This window comes from Aphelocoma coerulescens, chromosome 2, assembly GCF_041296385.1.
Source record: "Aphelocoma coerulescens isolate FSJ_1873_10779 chromosome 2, UR_Acoe_1.0, whole genome shotgun sequence".
NCBI lineage: Eukaryota > Metazoa > Chordata > Aves > Passeriformes > Corvidae > Aphelocoma > Aphelocoma coerulescens.
The window spans coordinates 41,066,820-41,090,249 of NC_091015.1; the positions used below are offsets into that span (position 1 = coordinate 41,066,820).

At 40.0% G+C, this 23,430-nt stretch overlaps 1 protein-coding gene across 1 annotated transcript in view; it reads right to left on the bottom strand.

Annotated features, from left to right (window-relative positions):
• IGF2BP3 (insulin like growth factor 2 mRNA binding protein 3) overlaps positions 1 to 23,430 on the bottom strand; it is a 113,324-nt gene that overhangs the window by 28,719 nt on the left and 61,175 nt on the right. The window contains exons 5-10 of the mRNA XM_069007115.1: positions 14,383 to 14,434; positions 14,226 to 14,289; positions 5,750 to 6,034; positions 3,443 to 3,577; positions 2,767 to 2,889; positions 197 to 332 (exon numbers count right to left, since the gene is read on the bottom strand). Coding sequence (XP_068863216.1) covers positions 197 to 332; positions 2,767 to 2,889; positions 3,443 to 3,577; positions 5,750 to 6,034; positions 14,226 to 14,289; positions 14,383 to 14,434 — 795 coding nt within the window. The remainder of the gene's footprint in view (positions 1 to 196; positions 333 to 2,766; positions 2,890 to 3,442; positions 3,578 to 5,749; positions 6,035 to 14,225; positions 14,290 to 14,382; positions 14,435 to 23,430) is intronic.

Below are 23,430 nucleotides of genomic sequence, written 5' to 3' on the forward strand. Positions count from 1 at the left end.
TGTGGAAATGGACAGACGCTTTCTATCCATGGAAATATTAAGGAGAAGACAAGTCTCTACATAACCTCGTTTAACTTTGAAGTGGGGCCCATATTGAGCAAACCCACTGCTGGGCCAGGTGACCTCCAGGGGTTCCTCACACCCAAAATCCTTCTGTGGTTTTAGTTCCAGAAAGAGCCCACATCCTAAAACTCACATTCATAGCAGCAATATCATTTTCATAGGACTCCCTGATTTTCTTCATAATTTCTTCCTCAGCCTTGGCACAAGTTTCAATACTGCCTTTAACTGTAATGGTCCTTTCCGGATTATAGAGTGTCAAGTCCTGCAATCTGCAAATGAAACAGAAGCACAGTTAATTAGCAAACAAAGAAGATAATCCAGGTTTATCATTTGAGCACGACAACATCCCAGTGTGTTGAGTTTGCCCTCCAAAGAGCGTAGTATCAATTCATAAAAGGGCTCAAACACAGGTTTCAGATAATCTGGGAAAAATCTGTCCTCATAGGAACCACAACAAAGCCCACCACAGCAAGGTTTGGCAAGGAATGGTTGAGACATACTTGGGTGCTGCACGAAATGAAACGACCACGCTGTGCAAGAACACGAGCTGCAGGGCGGTGCAGCAACGTCCCACTTCACACACCACACCAGCACTACCAACAGGGAGATGGCTTCAGACATTCATTTTAGAATCCCAGAAACACCATTAAAAAGACAAAAAGACCCAAAACATTTTCTTTCCTTGAGAACTATAGCATATTCTTTAAGGAAACGGGAGAAAAGCTGGGCCTCAGTGAAACTGCAGGAGAGCCTCCAAGCCCTCAAAATGGGAAAAAAGAAAGGCTGTGTGCAAGTCAACATTTGCTGCAAAACACTAATAACTCCACAGGGAAAATGAAAAGGTGACAGCATTAAACCAGTGCTTTATTCAGCAACAAATGCTAACCTACCGTGGTAACATGGAATAAACATACTGGGAAGCCATGGCATATCTACGTACTGCGAAAAGGTAAAGCGGTGAAGACAAAGTCCAGAGAAAGATGTAGGAGTGAGGAAGCCCATGGCAGGAAGCAGCATACAAGGCTTTGCTTTCCTGCACAGCAGGCAGTGTGGCAAACCTTTGCACATCTCAGTCAAGCAGTGGCAGGCACGAAACACATCCACAAAGCAGGCCTTAAGCTTCCAGTGCATGAGCACTGAAGTACTGCCTCAGTAAGGAAAGTGGTGGAAAACACCCCAAAGAAGAGAGGAAACACTTTCCCAAACGAGCTGTCTTACTTTAAATTTATGGACAAGCTTACCAAAAGGCCTAAATGAAGAGACCATGGGAAAGACTAATTAGATATAGCAAAACCAATGGGCATATATGCTCTCATTTATGTATTGATTACACCAGATGACTTCAGGGGGCTATTTTAGGCATAGTATGACAAATACAATCTTGAGGTCAAGATTTTAATGCAAATAAACCATTAACTCGCTAAATTAAAAAATACTCTGTAGCTGTTTACAGACAATGTGTTATTTATGTCATCATCAATAAAGACAAGTGGATTTCATGGAATGAAGACCATTTTTTCATGTACTCTGTACACATTTTTTCCCCCTTAAAGCAATAGCATTAGTCTGCGTACTGTTTGCAAACTGTTTATGCAAACACATTTAAGAGAGCACACTGGCCTTAGAAAGTCTATTCTTGAAGCACACTTATTTGGGTGCTTTTTTTCTATTTGATTTGTTTCTCTTCCTCAGACTAATTCCATAAACACACATCTTTAAGGAAGGCCTCAGGTACTTTCATCCAAACTTGATTTCCTCTTTTTGAGGAGGCACATTTACTCCCAGCTTCCTTGTCCTCATTTGAGCTATTTTCTGCAGTACTTTTTTTGTCTCCTGCATGTATTCACACCTCTTCACATATCCTCATGTGTCTTCCAAACTTTTTCCCTTTCCTACAGCCTATAAGCTTTATTCTCACCCTTCCTGGCTAAAGCCAAATCCAGGATGCCTTCAAATGCTTGAAAGTTCATGCCAGAGCATTCATTATTCAGAACAGGAGGTTCTCTGAAGATATTACTCCAGGGTAAAACTACTATTGACTGCCAAGCTTCTACAGAGATGTTAATCTAATCAGTGATTTACAGATTTCCAGTAAAGGTGAAAACTCCCTTTTAATCTCAGCTAAATTTGAACAGGTCTCAGTTACCCTCACAAACTCGGGGAAAAAAAGCTATTACTTTGAAGCAGACCAGCCAGTGTATTGCAGTTTGGCTGCTAGTGGTCAAAAGGAACAGAACTGCTACTGAAATACCCTTTTCAGTATCCGTTTGCTCTATTTCTTTCCCTTTAGTCCAAAAATTTAATATATACCAGAAACTAAAACATTGCTAATTTCACTCATTTTCACACATATCTCAGAACTGATCCAGACTTACAGTTTCAAACACTCATCATTACATATGGTATAATATGTTAAAAACAACTGACACTTAAAATATAGTCTAACACAAGCTCCACATAGCCTATGTTATTTTTAGGCTTGCTCTTGACTGAGTTTACAATGAAGACTCACTGTTTACATAAAATTTAACTGAGCTTAAGTAACAGTTTAATCCACATGATGGAAAGGTCTCTGAAGGGCTGTTATCTCAGCCTTCAACACACACATAATATTTTTCTAAGAACTCTGTACCTGAATGTCCCACAGCAGCATTGCTGCCATTTGAGATACCTCACCAAAAGATTAGGCCACCAAAAACTTACGGTGATATCGTGATCTTAGTATCTGTGTCCTGTTCAATTTTCTTCAGGTTTCTTCCTTCTTTGCCAATAAGTCGGCCAACAAAGTTGTTATGTGCCAGTATCTTCAAGGGAATTTCTTCTGTACTGTAATGGAAGTTATACCTAGTGAGACTTTTGGAGACCAGAGCACAAGCTTTTATGCATGTTATGGATGAATTTTATTTTCGTAGAAATATCCACAGCTCCCATTTACAGGTTAACACTGGTTGCAGAGTAAATCCAGGTACAATGGGCTTTTCAAGCTTAATTGCAACATACCTTGAGCTAAATAAAGCTCAGAGTGAAGTAGCAAGAGCTGTTAGGAGGGAAGAAATAGATCATAAAGCTTTTAGTGAGAGCTCACAACTTGTTATGCTCGCTCTGACTAAAAGCTCTCAGTTGTTCAAGAAACTTCCATATTTGCTCCAGTTCACCTCAAAATCACAGCCAGGCAACAACTGAAATCATAGATGCATGCTGGGGCTAATTAAGCAAGTAGACTGTCCTGAAAGGCAAAGTGTCTCAGTTCCTTTACCTACTTAGATATGGATAACAGCAAATATTCACTTGTTAACGGCTTTAAAAACTACTTCTTTAAATTGAGCCAGCGAGAATTCAGAATTTTTAATGCTTCCACGATGAAACGCTTTTTACTCACAATTTAGTATCTTGAGCTTCCTTTTGCATGATCTCCATAATAATTTTACAAGCTGTTGAGCAGCCTTCAGGAGTTGAGTGGATGGTAATTGGTTTCTCAGCAGCACCTGCATTCTCTTTACGATGAATATCAATTCTTGAAAGAAAGAAAAACACTAACTGTAACCACATAGTCGATGGTAAACCTTGTGTATTTCCAACTCTCATAAAACTAATTTATTTTGAGCTAACAGTGACTACATTTTACTGGTTTACTCTTGAAAAGTTTATAACTATTTAAACATATCCTAAATACTAATTTGTGTGTGTTACGAAGAGCCTCTCCTATCCTGATTTTACCAGCTAAACCCCACCTCTGCAGACACTGGGATCTCCTTTTCTCAGTAAACTCCCATCAAGATAGTCAGGGGAGTTGTTAGACAGAAAATGTGGTAAACCCCTGAAGACAACACCTCATCTAGCTCTCCCAGTGCTCCATCTCCAGGCCCACTGCTCCACTTAGAATGACTGTGCAGCTACAGGACAGTCAGGCTCTGTCCCATCTTATCTTTAATTACCTCAGCAGCAGAATTTCCCAGCACTCCTCTGCTAACAAGTAGCATGGCAGTACTTTGCATCCACCCTCAGGATTAGTTTCTTATACTTTTCCAGCCTGATTTTGTCATGATACTACCTTTCCTCTACTCCACCCTCTACCACCCTGAAACTACAAGCCTGTTTTACAACAGGTTTATGTAGTTCTAAGAATTTAACAGAAATTAATTATGACCTGCATAAAGACAATGCCTTGGATATTACTTTTCCTCTGCCAGTAACTGCAGCTCACATATTCTTTCCACCTCTGTTTTTTGTTTTTGTCCCTCTTCTGCATGTAATAGCTGTTTCCTAACTGAAACAACCATTCTGCTTTTCAAGAAGCCCCTTTATTTTTGCAGTTCTTTGAAGTATTGAAAACTCATTTTGTTTCACAATGCAGCATTTTCCAAGAAACCAATGGCAATCCTTGGTGGAACTGAAAGTAGATGAAATTTCTTTATTTTTTTTTAAGCCCAAACCAATGAAAACATCATTCTCAAAGTCACGTATCCGTAAAGTTAGCAACCTGCAATTATTTCTGTTCTACCCACCCTTCTTTTAGATATAAAAGCTTTCCTCATGCAAACCTTCTAGGATTTTTATAGTCCAAGAATTAGATGTTTTATATATATCACCTGAAAAATTGGTTACCCACAGAAAAATTACAACCAAGTCTCGTCAGGACACCACAAATCTCTTAAACCTGTGTTGTTAAACACACTAAATAGTCTCCTGGGTCACATCATGCTAATGAGAGGTTGGAAGGAGCATCATGATAATCTTTGGTTTGGGGAGGTGGGGAAGCCTGTTTGTGGGGGGTTGGGATGTAATTAGAGAGGGGTCCCTTATCCTCACTAACTACTCTCAAAGCTGAGGCTACGACCCACCCTCAATCCCCTCACACACAGCTCATTCCCAGGTCCTGCCTGCTGCAACTGCAGAGCTGGGGGCTCCTACCAGTGTGCTGCTGAAGGCAGCATTTTAATCCTCTGCTTTTAGGGGTATCCTAGAAAAATTCTTGGAATCAGAACCCCACCTTCCTCTGCATCTGTGCTGAGCTCTTCCTTGTGGGTAGGGATTTAACGCACACTGGAAACAATCTCTTCCAGCGTCTCTAGACCCCAGTGCTCTAAGCTCCTTAGGTCACTTAGCAGCTTGCTTTTTGCCTCCCATGCATTTCCTTAATCTGTGTTTTGGTGTGGTCTGCAACTTGATAGCAACAAATGCATTCTCCAGAAACAGAGGGGGGTAAGGTGTAAGAAGCAGTGAGGGAGATAGAAAGGTTCTTCATTTAGGGTTCCCCCCCCCCCCATCTTGAATTGACAACACTTACAAATCCTAAAAATGCCTTAATCAAACTAAAACTAGAATAAACACTTGAAGACTTGGGTATCGTCACACTGAGTGTATTCCCCCCAGAACAACATATAACAGCTCTTTCAGTTTCCCTTTTTGGGTCAGAACCATATATCTGTAAGCAGAAGTCTCCAACAGAGTACCATCCTGCTAGTTTTCCTTTTTTAAAGGGGGAGAAAAAAGTCAGCTAGTGTTTGAACACGTCAAGAACAGAATCCAGTCCTTAAATAATTCTTGCAAAACATTTCCTGTTCTGTCGTCTTCATTTGCTATCTGACCATGCAGATTAGTAATGAAGCTTTAAGAACTCCTCTTTACATGAGCAATGATGACACAATATTAAAGCTATTAATTACAGTTTTGTAAAATAACTTACTTGGACTGTGTCTGCTTTGTAATATTTCTGATTGTTGCTCCTTCTTTCCCGATAATGGCTCCTACAAACTGTGTGGGAACCAGCATCCGCAGAGGAACGTCTGACTGTGGTTTCTGCCTTGTGGTTGCACCGGGTGACCCTTGCCTGGGAGGACCCCTCTGTCCAAATCCACGTCTTCCCTGGGGATGTTGTTGTGGAGGTTGCTGGGCTGCCATCTCATCAGGGATGTATGCAACTTTCAAGGAATAGTTTTCAAGCTGAAACCCATTCAGTTTTTCTATTGCTCTGTTTATTTGCAAAAGAGAGGAGAGAAGAGATTAAAAAAACCCATGATCACATGCAGGGCCTTATGAAATGACAAGTCATTCAGATGTAGACTTCTGTTCTTTCTAAATTGCGTGGTGAAACTAGAAACTCATTCCAAGATGAAAAGTTACATTTGAAATTCTTCAGCCAAGATTTTGATTACACAAAGTCACCATATTAAGAACTACAAGTTAGCTCTTGCTTGTTCTGGGCTTCCATGCACTTTAAAGATTTTGCTGGTCCAACCCTATCAGCAAAACCTCACAGGAGACAGAGCTTATACACTCAAAAGCATTCTTTTGCCTGATTTAATTTAAATCAATTTCCCAAATAGAATTAAAGCTGCACCAGAGGGAAAACTTTTTAGCTGCTATCACAGCACCTTCATTAGGGTTTTTGCCAGCATAGCTATTTGGCTGGAGTTTTCGCAATAACTGATATAGCTGTGACAGGAATGAAAAAAATACATGAAAGAGGAGAGCACCTTCACTTCAGCAGGAAAGGAAGTGCTCAAAGCCAGTCAATGGCATCTGAAATGCCCCTTAGCAGACTGCAACAGCACCTTGCAACTCCCTAACTAGTCATGTTGTCGGTAGGTTTAAAAGTTAACAAGGAAATTAAAGCCCCATATCCACGTTAAACTCTCCATAAAAACAAAGTTGCTAGAGGGCATTTAAAATGCTGTTTCACCGTCTCTTGTTCTTTCAGTTAAGCATCGCAGAGGGATATTGCCCAAATGTACACAACCGCCTCGCACCGTGGGCCCTCACACTGAAAACCTCCTGAACGCGCAGCATTCCCTCTGCTCACTCCCTCTTTGTAACCAAGGACAAGCCTGCAGGCCAGCCTGACCTCCTCTTGGGTCTCCTCTTCGCAGGGGAAACACAAGCCACCTTAAAATTACAGCCTTCCAGAAGGTAGAATACCTTCCACTCACAAACAGGATAGAGTTAATACAACTAAACATCTAGCAAACAGTAGGAATAACTAAGCTACATGAAAAGCACTGGTAAACCAGTGGTATAAAATAAACACATTTGCCCAAGAAAGACATATCAAGTGTTGTTACAACAGGCATTACTACTCAGATTAACAGTAATATACTGATCACTGAAATATACACTGATTTGGGGTAGTTCATAGATGCCAGACTTAGTATCGGACAAAAGATGACTGACAGATTTTCTTTAAAAAAAAAATTTAAATTAAAGGCAGTAGTGGGAGGGAGGGAGTCTTCGTCTTTTATTAAAGAACCCACTAATATTTTCATTAAAAAGCTCCAACAGCCATATGCTCTGGAGCAAGGCCTCTGAATTCAGAAACTTAACCCAGTCCCTCCATTCATGCACATTTGCAGGACATTACTGCCTGTTTACCAAACACTAGCCTCAGCAACACTTTTACTCCTGCCTCTACTACAGAGATAAAAGATGATGATATCCAATTGCCCATATTTTCAAGAGCAGCCAGTAAAAAGTACTATTTGTCTCCTGGGTGTCCCATTTGACAGTCTGGGTCACAAGCAGCTGTTGAAGCCAAGCAAGCAGCTTCTCAGATAAGAAGTGGTATTTAGGTACTGAGGATAACAGGCCCCTCATCTCCCAGGGGCTGAGCCAGAGTCCTCAAAATATTCCAGTCGGACAGCAAAGAGCTTATGAGAAAACAAGTAATTTGTGTACTTGGAACAGTGTTTCATAAGGGCTGATAATAAATAAGGCCAAAGCAATGCCAATGAAGAAAGAAAGCAAAATATTGAATAACTGATCACTGTTCATTAAATACTTCTGTTAGCCAAATGAGACACAGGTCCTTCAGGAACTGGGGAGGAGTATAATTACTCCTGTAACAGAAGAATCCTTTGCAGCAATGAGCTGGATTAAAATTTGGTAAGGTTATTTCAAAGCTGATATTTTTAAACTTTTACTGCATGGACACTGAAAAGCATTTTATTACACAATAAGACATGTTTATAAAACAGTATGAGCAGTGAGCAGACTAGTGAGACTTGTGTTTCTATGGATTTGTCTCAATTTTTTGTTTCTGCAGATTTCCCATGTTGGAAAGGCATTTCACTGAAGTCTCTCTCTCTGAACATCCTATCTGGAAAAGGGATCTGGGACCTTTCCTTTTTATACAACCTGAATATATTAATTTCTTGTTGGTTGCAAATATCCAAGACCTCTATTTCTAGGCTGAGTTTTACTGAAATTGACCAGAAAGCTGAATTGCTACCAGGAAGGGAAATGGCACTGCCAGACCGTCCAGTTGCACAAGCCCTGTTTCTTTTGGAGTTAAACCTCAAGATGTTGGAGAGATGAACACCAACATTTATGCAAATGTGCTGATAGGCTCCAGATTAACGTCTATCCCAACTCATTTCCTTCCAAACATTTATTTGACAAGTTCAGACATTGCTTCTTTCCCAAAATGCATCAGCCTCCTCTGGCTTTAAAGCATCTTTGACCAGAATCCCAGCATTAACACAAAACCTGCCATTAAATCAGTGCATGAGACCTCTCACTCTTCCTTAGAAGTGGTTGGGAAAGAAAAGACTAGGCTTATTGTTTGCAACCAAGCTTCATACCTATCATATTTTCACAACAAACGCTTTACAGCAACAACTATATATACACACACACATATATGCACATATATACACATTTCCTGGAAAGAAGGTTGGAATTTTTCTTCTTAACTTATAAATTGTTAAATGGTTCCATATGTCTATAAGTACCTTAAATTCAAAGCAAACTGAGAAAAGTTCATTTGCCATTGTGGAAAATTAATTGTGTCAGCAGTGAACAATCTCTGGCCACCAAAGCCATATGATGACATGGAAAAATAACACACTAATTCACCCTGTGAGTCACAGAGTTCTCCATATTTTACAGCCTGACTTGTTTTATAATTTGACTTGTTCAAGTGATGAGAAGTCAGAAGAAGTATCAGTAATTAAATGCTGATCTCCCAAGCCTTTTGTGGAACTGATATTTCCTGGGTACGTAGTCCCATATTCTGCACTGATTTGGGTGCACACAGTGGAATGCAAGGATAACTGATTTGCAGTGGATGCTACACATACACAGTTCTAGTGCATTTCTTACAGAGGAAAAAAAAAACCCAGCTTTTGAAAGGTCCTTTTGGCTGTTGATTCTGGCCTTCACATTCCAGTATTTTACAATTTTCACTAGGATTTTAAAGTATTGTTATACACGTTTCTTCAGCTGTTCTGGACTCATTTTTATCAATTTTGTGGCACAAAACATAGGGCTAGAATTAGGCAATGTGATGATTCAGCAGCTCTTCAGCACCATAACAAGCTCAATTTTAGAGGCATCTAGGCACTGCTTTGGGGGCTGGAGAGACAGATGTAGAAGAAAATCCATGAAGAGAGACAAATGATTAAGAACTATCTTCTAGATGGATGCAAAAATCATGTAAAACAGCATCTAGGACAGCACTTGCTATCAGGAGAGTCAGCCCTGCTCACAGGGGAAGTCTGAGCCTCAGCTAAAAGCAAGTGGCTGTTTCTTCACAGCCCTAGGGCCATCTGTTTCAGGCAAAGCTATCATCATTGCTGCAGACCACATGTTACATTGAGCTCCTTCTGTAAAGCACACACTCATTGACTGACCACCTCAAGAACTCCAGAACACAGAAACACCACCTCTGCCTTCCCAAGCCGGTTGGGGGGGGTCTCCTTCCATGACCACAAGTTCATAAAGGCCATGCAGACTACCTCTGTCAGGCAGCCCGGCTGGTACCTACTGAAACAACCCACAAACCATCTTTTAAACAGAGGCTAAAAGCCTGAAGAGTCACTCAGGGAGGACAAAAATGGAGAAAATTCAGTAAACTGCCTCATTAAGAGGTGCCCTCCTCCCTGAAGTCATCCTTTAATATTTATATTTAGTAGAAATGGAAAATATTTCCATTTCACATACTAGCAAGAGCTGGTACACAGAAGTCTCTTAGCATAGTTGAGAAATTTTTAATAAAATGAATTCATTAAGAGACTGCAGCAGCTACTGTCTGTGTACTGATAAGATGGATACCAGCCTGGCTTATGTTCATGTGACACCTGCTCAGAAGCAAGAGTTCCTATGTAAAAATGAAACCTTTAAACAAGTATTTTGTAAATTAGTCACCTGAGTTTTTCCCATCAAAATGGCATCGCACTGCTGTCCTCTCATGAGCTGCCTACAAGAGGATGTTTGCCCAGCCTTCTCCCTTTTGATGCTAGTAGAGGTTAAACGTTTTAGATAAATGATTACAATAAAAGCACCGAGTCTTGTACTGGAAATCATTCTTCCACTGATAGCATGATGACACTAAGCACTAGAAGGAGAACATATTTCACTCCTACATGCAGCTTTTATGTACACCACTTTTCTTTTTTCTTCCCTGAACAGACACAATTGCATATGAGAAGGCAGATGTACATGGTAAATTTTCTTTAGCATAATAAAATTTTTCACATTAAATAAAAATATAGGTTTCATCAGTACTTCTGTAAATGAAACCAAAACAAAATCTAAGCTTATAATTACTTATATCCCACAGAATTTTCAGTATTATCGTATGGCAACATTAGCTCTGACCCACAATGGCATGCAAAAGTATTAGTTATGTGAACCCTTGTTCATTCAAGGACACATATTGTGCACACACACACAGATGTGTGCTCCATTGAAAGGGTAAAAAAAATTTTTTGCAAGTATTCTAACTAAGAGGCGATCACTAGTGGACTTTCAAAATCCTGGGTAGAGCAAAATCTTGTAGCATGTACTAGACTCCTACACACTGCAACCTTTTGGGGAGGGAAAGAGGTGGTGGTATAACTTTTGAAGACAGCAGCCATAATTTTGGTGGCAGCACATCACAAGGACACAGTCAGCATGTCCTGCTGATTGCAGTCAGGGATTGATACTGAGAGAAGAGGGGTTGTCTTTTGGCAAGCATGTCCCAGGCTGCCTCAGCACCTGCATGCAGCTAGTTGGGTTGTGCAGGGTAAACCACAGGCTCCAGGCTCTGTCCCTTCCCTCTTGTCTTTTCCAAATGTTCTACAACCCACCACAATATTCAATAATTGCCTATGCCACAGCAGTGCACATGCTTTGTAAAGCCCTCTCCAGGGTCTGGGAAGGAAAGCAGCAGGGGCTTGCAGGAGAGGAGAGGAGGGATATGGTGTCAGACCTGGGAATGCCAGCCTCCTCTTTGATACCCACACTCCCAGAGAGCAAAGAGGTTTTTCCAAGGCCCACGAATGGCTCTGTGATTGCTGCACATCCCCCTCCACAATGCTCCTGGGCTGCCAGAAAGCACCTGATCTGCTGTGCTGGCTCCCTTGCTCTGGCCACATTGGCCAGAGGCATCATCCTGCTCTTTCTGGCAAGATAAGCTATGCCTCTGCAGATAGGAAAGAGGCATCGCTACAACAGGTCAAAGACACAGACCACTGTCCCATCTAGAAGTCAGGAGCTGTGCACACCTCAGATTTTGGGTGCTTTGTGCTCTAAGACTTCTTTCTCAAAAAGACTGCAGCAATCTTCAATGATTAAATTTTCCAAGTTAATTTTGGATGCAGACTTGTATTGAATGTGCCACAACTGTAGTACCAGCCTAGAGGAAAAGACCTCTGCCACAACTACCTAGATTTACAAGACAGAAGGCAGCTCAGTTTCCCTGCTGGCTGGAACCACATTTTTTGTTCAGAAGTACTGTCCTCCAAGCAATGCATACCACACCTGCTTAGAACTGCTTATCAAAAGTATCTCCAGATTATGTTGCAGCACCTCCACCACACACTGCAAGTACACACTCCAGCAGTCATGGCAATGCCATACAGATATCCAGCAGGGAAGTAGCCAGCTTAGCATGTTCTGTCAGCCAACACTACTGTGAGGATAGCGCATGCATTGCAAAATGTGCAGAAGAGGAGCAACTAGAACTAGGGACCCACTATATGTGGCAGCATAGAAATCTTTGTGTCATGGTGTTTGATCCAAAAGTCATGGCAAAGAGCACTGTTTACCCTAAACAGCTAAATTCCAAACTACAAAGCTTGTTACCAGCTACTGACTCTTGACAACTCTAACCAGCTTTTAATAAAGTCAATTCTTGTTAGTGCATGTCCTTCATAGGATGACCAGCACTGCCTTTATCAGCTATCAGCATTCACACACTGCTCCCTCTCCACTGCCATTGCTGTCCACCACAGCCAGCTCCAAGCAGCAAAGTTGGGTCATGTCTGGGAAAACCATTTCACTGAAACAGCACTGCAGGCACTATGGAAAAGCCACGCACATGCAGGTCCTGTAGTGACCCTTCATTCCAACTCCTCACAGTTTTTTCCTTAAAAATACCTCCATCTAGGCACTTCTCCTAGGTGTTTCTAAACAGTTGCAAGGTCACCTCCCAAACTCAGACACTGAGCTAACATTTTTTGTACATAATATGGACTTACCTGCTTAGAAAACCCTGTGTCCAAATGAAACCATTTACAAATGCAAATCAAGGCTCCTCCACTTGCCCTACATATTCCAAGGAACTAAACTGCCACCATTCAACTTGTATTGCTTCAGCTCCCCTACAACATCCGTGCTGGATGCCAATTCTCCTGCTTCAAATTCAACAGGTTTTCAGTTACTGCCACAATTTGGGGGGTTTTTGCATAAGAAATCATATCTTAGACATTTTTTCATAGTCTTTGCTTATCCCAGCATTTCCTCAGGATTAACCGTAAAATTTAGCCAGTACAATTTGGGGATAAACAGTTGTTTTCAGCTTCAGAAGGGAGTACACAAGTCCAGAAACCCACATCACAGATGACAGACAGCTCAAAAAAGTATATCATGCTTCTTTCCATGGTATTTTTGGTACTTCCTTCTTATATTTTCAAAGGAGGAACTGGCAGATGTAGTATTAATCTGTAACACTGCGCCATAAGTTTCTTCAGAACTAGAAATTCAGCCTTTCTTAATTGCTGTGCAACAGAATCAAAAGCAACAGAAGAACTTGAAGAACTTGTTAGAACAATTCAGCTTTTGAGCAAGTTCAATAGTGATTTCAAGGAAAACATTGTTTTTCCTTCAGCTCCAGCGTACACAGGAGATACCACTGACACAACTTTCCCATCACATTTGTTTATAATACACTTACAAGTAACCTAATGCTTCGAAAGATTAAATACATGTGTTGCATTCAAGTTATGCACAGATCATAATTACTTAATTATATGTACAAATATTATTTCATTTGTAATTTTGAATTAATGCATACCATAAGCACGCTCTGCATCTTAACTGCTGGTTTTAGTTTGCCACAAGGTGGCAGAAATTTCAAAGTTAAAATAAAAAGATCATTGTAGGCTATTCCATGAGTTCGGTTTTGTTTGACCTGCTATGACTAGAAAGAGGGGAAGTATGTTTATGTCACCGGGTTAAAACTTAAAGACCACACAAGCCCTTTTTTTGTGGTAGAGAAGCAAAATTCAACCTTTCACACAGTACATAATACAGATTTTTAAAGGAAAAGTATGTGTGACCACTGATTAAGTAAAACATTATATTTTAAAATTTTAATATGTAGATTAAAAGTTCTCAATTACTGAAGATATAAGGAAGCATAAAATATGTGGCCTAAATTTCAAAAATACCAAATAAATTATTTTAGGTATACAGATTACACCTTTTGTGTGTTTGGAAGCAGCATTAAATTTTCTAATAAAAAAGCCCTGTCTTCTGGTTAGCAGCTGCATTCTTTTATATTTTTTTTCTGTTATTTTGCTGTGATTGTTTGTTAAGAAGCAGACAGAACAATGAATGCTTCAAGAGGGTATCACTAAAAACATGGCTAAAAAAATCATTTAACAGTAACTTCTATCCTCTCACTGGCAAATTAACTTTCTGCTCTCCCCAATATAAAAAAAAAATTCTACAATTTTTGCATTTTTTGAAATTAATTATTTCCTTTTCATCAAAGTGAAAGGAAAGTTGATGATAAAAAAATAGTAAATTAAGGTGAATTACACCAGACTTTCTTAAAAGTCAATGCTTAATTTATTGTTAAAATGGTGACATGATCAGAAGCAAAGTCACATATAAAATCACAACAATGTGAACTCCAAAATGCAAGTTAGATGACAGAAACAACTAAATAAGATACTTACTGTCTAGCCTGGTCCTTATTGCCATATGTTACATTTACAACTGCAGTCTCCGTGTCAGTGTTCACTAGAAAGAAAAATGCAAAGGAAGGAGGGTAAGTTCAGTGTGCACTCACTTCCCACTACAAATTTAAAAGCAAATTGAGAGTAGAAAATGTACCTTGCTCACAGTTCTCCACAGTTCCATACTGAGCTAACAAACTATCCAGCACCTATAAGACGTAAAAGAAATGACAGATTTAAATTTCAAAGCAGATTAACATAACAAAAAACCTCTAAAAGCACCAGAATTTGTAAAAGTATGGTATGAGAACACAGATCATTTAAGACAGCTGCTCCAACAAGGAAGAAATTATTATTCCAGGAAGAACAAAGATACATTGCTTATTTTCTCTCTCACATCAGAAAATCTGCATTTAAAACTTCATTAGTGGGAAAATACAAAGTATAACTCCAAGAAGTCACACTGCACTGTATGTTCCAAACTTTGAAAATAAAACTCCAAGTCACCTGTTCTAAGAGTGGGCTAAAACAGAGGCAGAAAGAATTAGAGAAGAGCAAATCTGAAACAAAACTTTCTCCACTTATTCCAAGAACCTATATCTAACTTTGTCACTTTTTGGAGTTGTTGGAGTTTTTTCCTCCCAACACACTTAGGTTGTACATAAAAATATTATTCTCTCCCTTAGTGGGGAATTGCCTGTGTAGAGAAGGGAACAAGAATAACCAGCACATGAAGAGCTGTTCCACAATGATTTGGACAGATTTCTCAAAGATCTCCTTTCCAGAGGAACCACTCACAACAGTATCTTCACCATAATCTGAAAGTCACAATTTTTCCTTTAGTAGAAAGCTAGGAAGAAACAGGTAAATGCATCTGACAAGTCGAAAAAGAAATCTAAATTAAGTCATTTTATTTTGCATAGTTTGTTTTATTCTAGTCAAATGGAGGATGAAGAAGGGGGAAGAACACAAAATTCTGGGGAAAAATCAAGGTGTCAGAATATTCCAGTAAAAGAATTAACACACCCACAGTTGTACCACTTCTAAAATTCACATGGTATAGAGTTTATTTTCTTCCTGGTGAGAAATAACGTTGCAGAAAATGATGACTGTGGCAGTAACTAGCACAGACACAAGTGCATCATTATGGTGTATTGCATCCTAATGTTTTGTCACAGAAATTAAACTGATGCTGGAAAAGTTCACAATTTATACCAAGAAGTGAAAAAGTAAGCTTGCAATCTCTTCTGTAACCAAAGTGACATTTCTTCAGCTAGTCTCTTAAGGGCAAATGTCAGTGAGAAAGAGAAGAAACCCCTTTGGGAAAGGAAGGAAACACGGAAGCAAAGACAGAAGGAAGGCAGTAGGCATAAAAAAGCATCTGTGCAGCTTCCCGTTGCAGTACACTTCCCTTTGCTATAACCAGCAATTGAGTGTGCACAAAACCCCAGTCCCTAAAAATGTAAAATTCAGTCTACATCCTCATGAGATTAAACTTCCTAAATTATCATCAATCAATGTACCACATACTTTTACTACAATGTAAAAGACATTTCTAAGATAAACTGCAGTTTATGTGCCCAAACCTAAAGACAACTTATATCAGTACAATTTCCACTCTTTACCACCTACTAAAATTTAAACTGCACATAGATGTTTCAAAGGTAACATTTCAAACCACGTATTTAAAAGAAAATGAAGTGCTCGCCAAGTTTGAGCAATGCATAAGTGCTTCTAACTGCAGAACTTCCCCATCCTTCTAGTAGAGACTCTAGTAAGTTTTCTTGGCAAATGTTTTGTTTTCATAGACAAGTTGTTAATTGTCGCCTCATTCTGCAAGTAGAGATTAGCCTAGTCTGAGAGTTTGCCTTTTCAATCCTCTAAAATATAATTTTTCTCAGATCCAACAATTGGAAACTGTGAATGTTTACGCTGAAATTTGTTAAATATTACTGAAGCAGAGATGCTCCGGGGGTTAAAATATATTTAAAATCTGTGGAAGATCTTTTTAAGACAATTAAAACACTGGCAGAGAAGTGGGAGAGTTGTGAGGTCTTGCAGGTCTGCAGCTGTACCTCACACAAGCCAGGAGAGCCACAGCATGCGATTAGAGGAAAACCTTCTTCCACAGACTGCTTAAGGGATCCACTGAAACCAGTGGGTGAACAGAATCTCAGGTGGGGTCAGGGGTTTAAAAGCAAAGCTTTTCCTGGCTTAGAGATCCTTTCTGAGATGTTTAGTTGAAATAGGATACCAAAGAGTTCATTAGTCTGATAAAGCAATTCCTTTGTCCCTACAGTATGCCAACACCTGTGCATTTCTACACAGCAGACTGTGCCGCAATATGAGCCAACCTGTTTAGTTGTTGTTTGAACTGTGCAGACCACCAGCTCATGGCCACTCTGCCCCAAAGCTGCAACAATTCAAAAGAGAATTTCCTTTTCATCCTTACTCATTCAGGGAAAGAGCAATGCTAAACTGCCAGAGGTACCACAACAGTTTGCTGAATAGTAATTAATCAATATTTTGTAAGGTATTTCTATATTAAATTTATATTCTGGGCTAAGCATACCTTTATAATGAGACCCACATATTAAAGTCACCATCTTCACTAGGAAAAGAAATGCTTTAAAGCTGAATCCACACAACTTTTTAAAGATTCATTTTCTCTAAAAACTACTTTCAGCATGTTTCTGATCAGCCATCAGAAATTTCTCAATGCTATCCCTTGCATCTGCTCCCAGAAGCCTAAGAACTCAAAGGCTGCTTTGCTGCTAATGCTGAGGAGCAACCCAGAATGGCATATTCAGCATCACATCCCTCTTCAGCAGGAGTTCTCCACTTATGCTGCTCCTTAATCCTCTTCTGAGCCATTTCAGTCAGAGACAGTGTCCATCTGGGCTTTAATCCAAGTGATTTGAGTTCCCATGTTCTTAAAAGACTTGCTTTACTGAACAGATTTATGAGAAGTTTCCTCAAAGGATTGCAGGTTGCTTTAACCAAAATGAGAAACAATCCTCTTCGGTCAAAGACATTTGCTCTCTACATCACTCTCTTCAGGAGAAGCTTGAATTTTCATCACCATCAGCCTTGTGCAGCAGGATTTTAAGTGTGATCAACACTGCGGAAGTAGCCTTTTAACTAGACTGTACTTAAAATGCACTAGTAAGAAAAGATCAGCAGCAGTCAAGGTATATGTGTGTGTATGTGTGTGTGAGGAGCAGGCTTCATGAGTGAGAACACTTTTAAATGAACCAGCTGATCCAGTTGGGATAAGTCATTGCAGTTATATTCAAAAGCCAGACCCTCTATTGTAACTCACTTTCAAAATGCAGAACTCAATTCCTGCACCTGTTTCTTGCTTCACATGTATTTACTGCAACAGTCATTTTCTATTCACATCTTTCATTTCTTCATATGTCCCTCACTATCTTTTCCCTCTCCCCAAATTTTTCTCTCTAGCCCAAAGCCTCTAGTTCTGCTGCAAAACAAACATGTTTTGTTTGAGCTGCTCTTCCGTAACACTCTTCGTGTACAGCCTTGTTGGGCAATCAGAACAAAATTCAAAGCCAAGCTGGTGGTGCAGCAGCAATTCTGATGAGCAGCTGAAAAGTTTATTTGTACAAATATTTAATCTAAGCTAGAAAAAAAGGTCTTTCCTTTTCTTGAGCTCTCCTTCTAGCAGTTGTCTAAATTGGGTCTCCTGCTCTTGTTATAGCACAGATGTCTCTCTCACAAAAAGCTGCAGTCTTATGCTGTGGACTTTCATTCATCAGGCTCTAAAAGCCAATTCTGACTTCATTATAAACAGCATTACCCTACACCAAGCCCCACAGATCGAGACTGCTTTACATGGAAAAAAGAAAGAAGGAAGCATTACTCTTCAGTGAAACCGAGAGCTTGATGCACACGTTAAAATACCACAGTTCTCAAACAGATTTCACGGGTTTAGAAGTAGCACTTTTGAACAAATCAGAGCAGTTGTTTCCTGCACTTTCAGAGCAGACTATTTCATACACATATCATGTAATTTCGTACACATCTTACAGTGCTGTAGGACTTTTGCCATACACTGTAAGCAAATTAGTCTCAAGACATCTGGTCCGTAAGCACAGTTATCCATATTGTTTCTCTCTCACACAGGCACTTAGCAACAGGATCTTCACAGTGGTGCTGTAAAACCTGGAGTTATTTTCTCCACTCATGTAGACCAAATCCATTAGACCACCACCACCCCCTTGTTTCCATGACTCCTGTGTCATGTTGACAAGGAATTAAAATTAGACAACACAACTGAAATCATAAATAGCAGGGTCTATAAGAGGCAGAAGTATTAGGGTCATTCAGTAAAAAAAAAACCCCACAGAAATATTTGGCTGCAAAGACTTTGAGTACACAATGTGATTTAACAAACAAACAAACAATAGGATTTTGATTTAACAGAGGAGAGGTGGGGGTGGAGGAAAACAAAAGAGCCAGGTAAGGAAAAGAGAATGTGGGTGGGTAAAGAACAGTGCTGATATCACAGATACTAAGCCTGGATGAACCACTATTTCCATCTGCATATTTCAAGTAATTTCTTGATATATTTAAGTCCCCCCCCCAAAAAAAAGCCATAATGCCATTTCCCATTAATTATATTAATTGAACCTAACTACTCTGATGTGGCCCCCACCAGGCCCTGGTGTACTAGAACTTGAAGTGCAGCAGGAGCAGACCTGGCATTTTGTGACTTCAAGGTGTGACATTACCTTGGCAGAGGTGCTGTTCCTCTCACAGCCACACCAGCTGCCAACAACTGACCATGGCAAAAAGGGTCCTCAAACCACCTTCAGTTCAGCATTATTTTTTGGTTGGTAAAAAAAACCAAAACCCCGACATCCCAAACAACGGTTCCAGCTAGCATGGCTTTGCAAGGAAAATTAAACTGAAGAAGACCCTAACAAATCCCTGAGGATGCAGTTATTTTTGAAAGTTGTAATTGGATAACACTGCATTGCCTGAATGGAGACTGCGGTGAACAGGTGAACTCAGCTCCAGGTCACCCAGCACATGTCCCAGCCTGGGCAGCCTCTCTGCATGACTGCCACCCCTCCACAGCTCAAAGACAGCAACTTTACCCATTTTCACCAAAAAGGTCAGAGCATGCTGGTTCCTTGTAAAGGCAAAGCAGCACAGACATGGAATATCCAATTTAGCACATGATCTGCCAGGACACAGTTCTTTTTCCAAAAACTCGTGAAGGCATTTGAATAGGCAAAGCCAGTCTGCAATGGCTCAATGCATTGCAGCATGTGGTGATGGTGTTTTTCATCTTGCAGGCCCTCCAAAACCCAGCTTACTGTCTCATGAAACCATGACCATAGTTTGGAAGAATCAGAAAAATAAGCCTGGAAGCTGCTGAAGTCATTGTTTGCACACACCAGAAAGGCAGCGCCTGAAAACAATAACTCTGGCATATTTACCACATCCCATACAAACCCTGGAGTGAATTCTTCTCCTGGGAACTTACAGTTATATCCAAATGTTCAAAACTAATAATAAGTTTACCCTATAATACAATTCTGTTTAGGTGGCATTACCAGGGTTTTAAGAATGTAATGCTGAACCACAGAGAACAAAGACAAAATTGTCAAAGGAACTACTAATTGAGTGACCAATTTGGACACCAAGGGCTTGATTTTCCATAGTGCTCAGCACGTCTGCATGTTCAAAGGGCAGCTTCAAAGCCACTTTTGGTAGTAAGGAGAACACGGCACTTCTGCAAGAAAGACCTCAGGCTCATCACAAGACAAGCTGAAGACACTGTTAGCAACTAAGAGCAACTTCTGCTTAGGGAAGTTAGCACAGCACCAGAGACCAGAACGTGCAGGATTCAGTTTGCCATGGTAACACTCAATTCCCCTAACCAAAAGGGTTTGTCTTCCTGAAAGTCCTCAACTTGCTAGAAAATTAAGAAAGTGTGTGAATGGTGAATAACTGGGTCACAGCTCTTAGGGACTAGTCATCTCGACTGCACAGGCTTGACTTGTTAGTGACAGCAGAGCCACCCTCTGGCCCCAGCCAGTGTCCCTCCCTACAGTGCTAAGAAGAGCAAACACTAGATCCCTATTTCCCTTGCTGTCATTATGGGACTTTTGAAATGCTCAATTAAAAAAAAAGGAAGTAAGAGACGTTGTGGATTATTTCAATTTTGGTGTTTCAAATTAAGCAAAAGATAGAAAGCAACTGAAAATAGGTCTCAGGTAGAGCATCACGTGCAACTGTGAGTACAACTATTATAACTAGCTCCACATACCACATGTGTTTAAGTATTTCCACTGCTGGACCATTTAAAGTTTTATATATACACACATACCCCTGTGTGTATATATTAAAAAAAAAGGTAACAGAAAGAGGACCAAATGCTTTAAAACCACACTAATATTAAAGAACAACATTTTAAAGGAATGCCTTGAATCTGCTAAGTCAAAAATTGCTTGAAGTATAATTACCATGATTTACCAGTAGAAAAAAGTTGGTTTGTAAAAAAAAAAAAAAAATGGAATCCAACAAGTATAAGCAACATGGTAAATCATTACAGATAACATCAGTATCAAAACTGCCTCTTTCTCCTTTTTTTTTAAAATAACTCATACAATAGAAAAATTCATGGAGAGAATATTCTAATGAAGCTCTGAAAATAGAAGAAATTTCAAAAGAAATTTTTGGGCTATAAAATTAGCCCAGGTACAGAACACAGCACACGGAAAGTTTTCATGTGCTTTCATGTTCCCACATTACACCCTAAGCTGGAAATAGACTCTTTAATGTGTGATAAGGAAGAAAGATTAGTGTGCATTATGCTAAGGATGTATGAGATGGAGAAAGAAAAATCATAGTATCAGGGCTGACAAATGGCATTAAATGGTCTGCAAGGCTAAAAAAAGTACTTGAGAAATGTTTAAGAGAAAAGCAAAAAAAAACCCACTTATTAGATGCATGGGTGGCCTCCTTCACAAAGAGATTAAAGGGAGCAGGATAATTCAGTTTGGAAAGGAGTGAGAGGGAATATGATACAGGTATTATGAAATAACGAATCATGTAGAGATGGCCAAATTGGCAGCTTCTATTCACCCTTCATCTAAATTAAATGAAAACAAGTGTGAAAACACAGGGAATAAGTATTTATGCAGCATTTTCTGAATGCAATTAAGCACCTCACAATATCTGCTACAATACTTCATTAATCTCCCCTCTCTTCATGCTAAAGGTGTAACTTCAAAAGCGGTTTCAGATAACATTGGAGTTTATGAACCAGGTTAGCACTAATGCTCCTGATCCAGTACCCATCCTTATTTCCAGAAAATTAAAAAGCACTGTCACACTGATTGGTCCTTAAAGGCAGGGACTGCTGTTTTATGGAGCTAATCCCCATTCCCAGTATCTCCTTGTGGGCACTGTTGGGGCCCCCTCCTCCTCAGGCAGACGGGCTACCAGGACATTTCTGTGGCTCGGCATGAGGGAAGGATCACATGCCGGGCTGGCAGATGGGTGTTGTGAAACGTAGTAGGATGGAGCAGCAACGCTAGCTCGTGTTCATCTGCCTCCTCTCGAACTGAGGCGGCCAGTTTAAGTGAAAACACTCTTCGCTACTTCTACGATGTCATTTGTAGTTTGCCAAAGGGAAGAAAAAAAAAAGTTATAAAAGCATTACTATCCAGTGAGCACTCATTACCCAACCCTGATTAAATGATAGACTGCACAAAAGCAAGGGAACCAGCAAATTTTAAAAGAATGTTTGGAAAAGACACTGGGATAAAGGATGATTTTTCTTTACTCACAAGACTACCAAGATACAATTGGTGCCTTACTGGCAGTTTTGACACTTTCCTGTGGAGGCATCAAGCACTGGTCTCCACCAGGAAGACTGTGGCTCAGCTTGACTGCAAACTGCAATGTCCTGCTTTGGGCCATGAAAACTAGAGCAGAAGTGTTTATGTTTTCTCTTTCCCCTTCAACCTTTCAGTCCTCTCAATTTTGCTACCTCCATGTCATTACAGAAAATGTGTTCCTTTTAATTGCAAGCTTTATCAGGGAAAATTGTATTTCTCCTATACACTTTACTCTCTTTTGTCTGTGTGTGCAAAAATAGCACTTTTAAAAGCTATTTTCTGTAGCTATTTAAAAGTCTTGATGCCACTTCATTACTGCTCTACAAGGCTGGTGCTAGCCTGATATTTTTAGTTTCAGCACAATAATAGTTTGTGCATTTAAAAAAATGCCTTCTGTAAAGCTGGAATCCTGCAGTTATAACAAATATCTGTCAGACTAAAAAAAAAAAAAAAGAAAATCAATTTTCAAATCATCTTTTGGAACCTATCAACAATTACAAATTCTAAGAAATCTCTCTGCAAGGACACAGGCATGATTTCAAGAAGGGGCCACATGTATGAAAAGCGTTCCCCCGGTACAGATATGGCTGTGCTTTGTAGAAACAGAGCCAAGTCAGAGCTTGATACCAGGGAAATCTTTCTTGGGAAGGTTGTCCCATATTTTAACTTTAAGAATTTCTTCTAAGATCTGCATGTAACTATCCAAAAATGATAGAGGGAATCACAGAGGAAAATCCTGTAAAATGGATTTAGTTCACAGATTAGTGCAGATAAAAGGGAAGTATATTATAACTCAGATGGAGATCACATCTGAGACGTTCCCTCTATTGTGCACAAGATGCAAAATGACAAGCTTTCAGGAAAAAGATAAGTCCTTAACAACCACTTCATGAATATCTTGAATCTCTTTATAACCAGGAAAAATTATAAAAAGATTGAAGCATTTTTCTGGAGTTATAAGATTCCCCTTCTCCCTTTTTAAAATGGGCATCCATAGGATGCATGCCACGCCTTTGGCTTCCCAGCAGTTCTACTCAGGGACAGCACCGCTGTAGACCAGACTTTCCAGGTTTGGCCTCTAAACAGTGAGGCTCTGAAATACAAGAGGCTGCTGAAGGGAGGGAATTTTTATCTGCATTTACAGGGCTTACAGACACAAGGGCTGCACTGCTAGATATCCCCATCCAAAACTTTCCCTAGAGCCATCAGTGTACATCATCGCCTCCCTGGCTATGATGGCCTGACAAAACTCCTGAGTGGATGGTCTCCTGAGTGCAGACCATCAGTAGCTGTCCCATAATTTATGGGGCAGCCCAGTTACACAAGGAGTT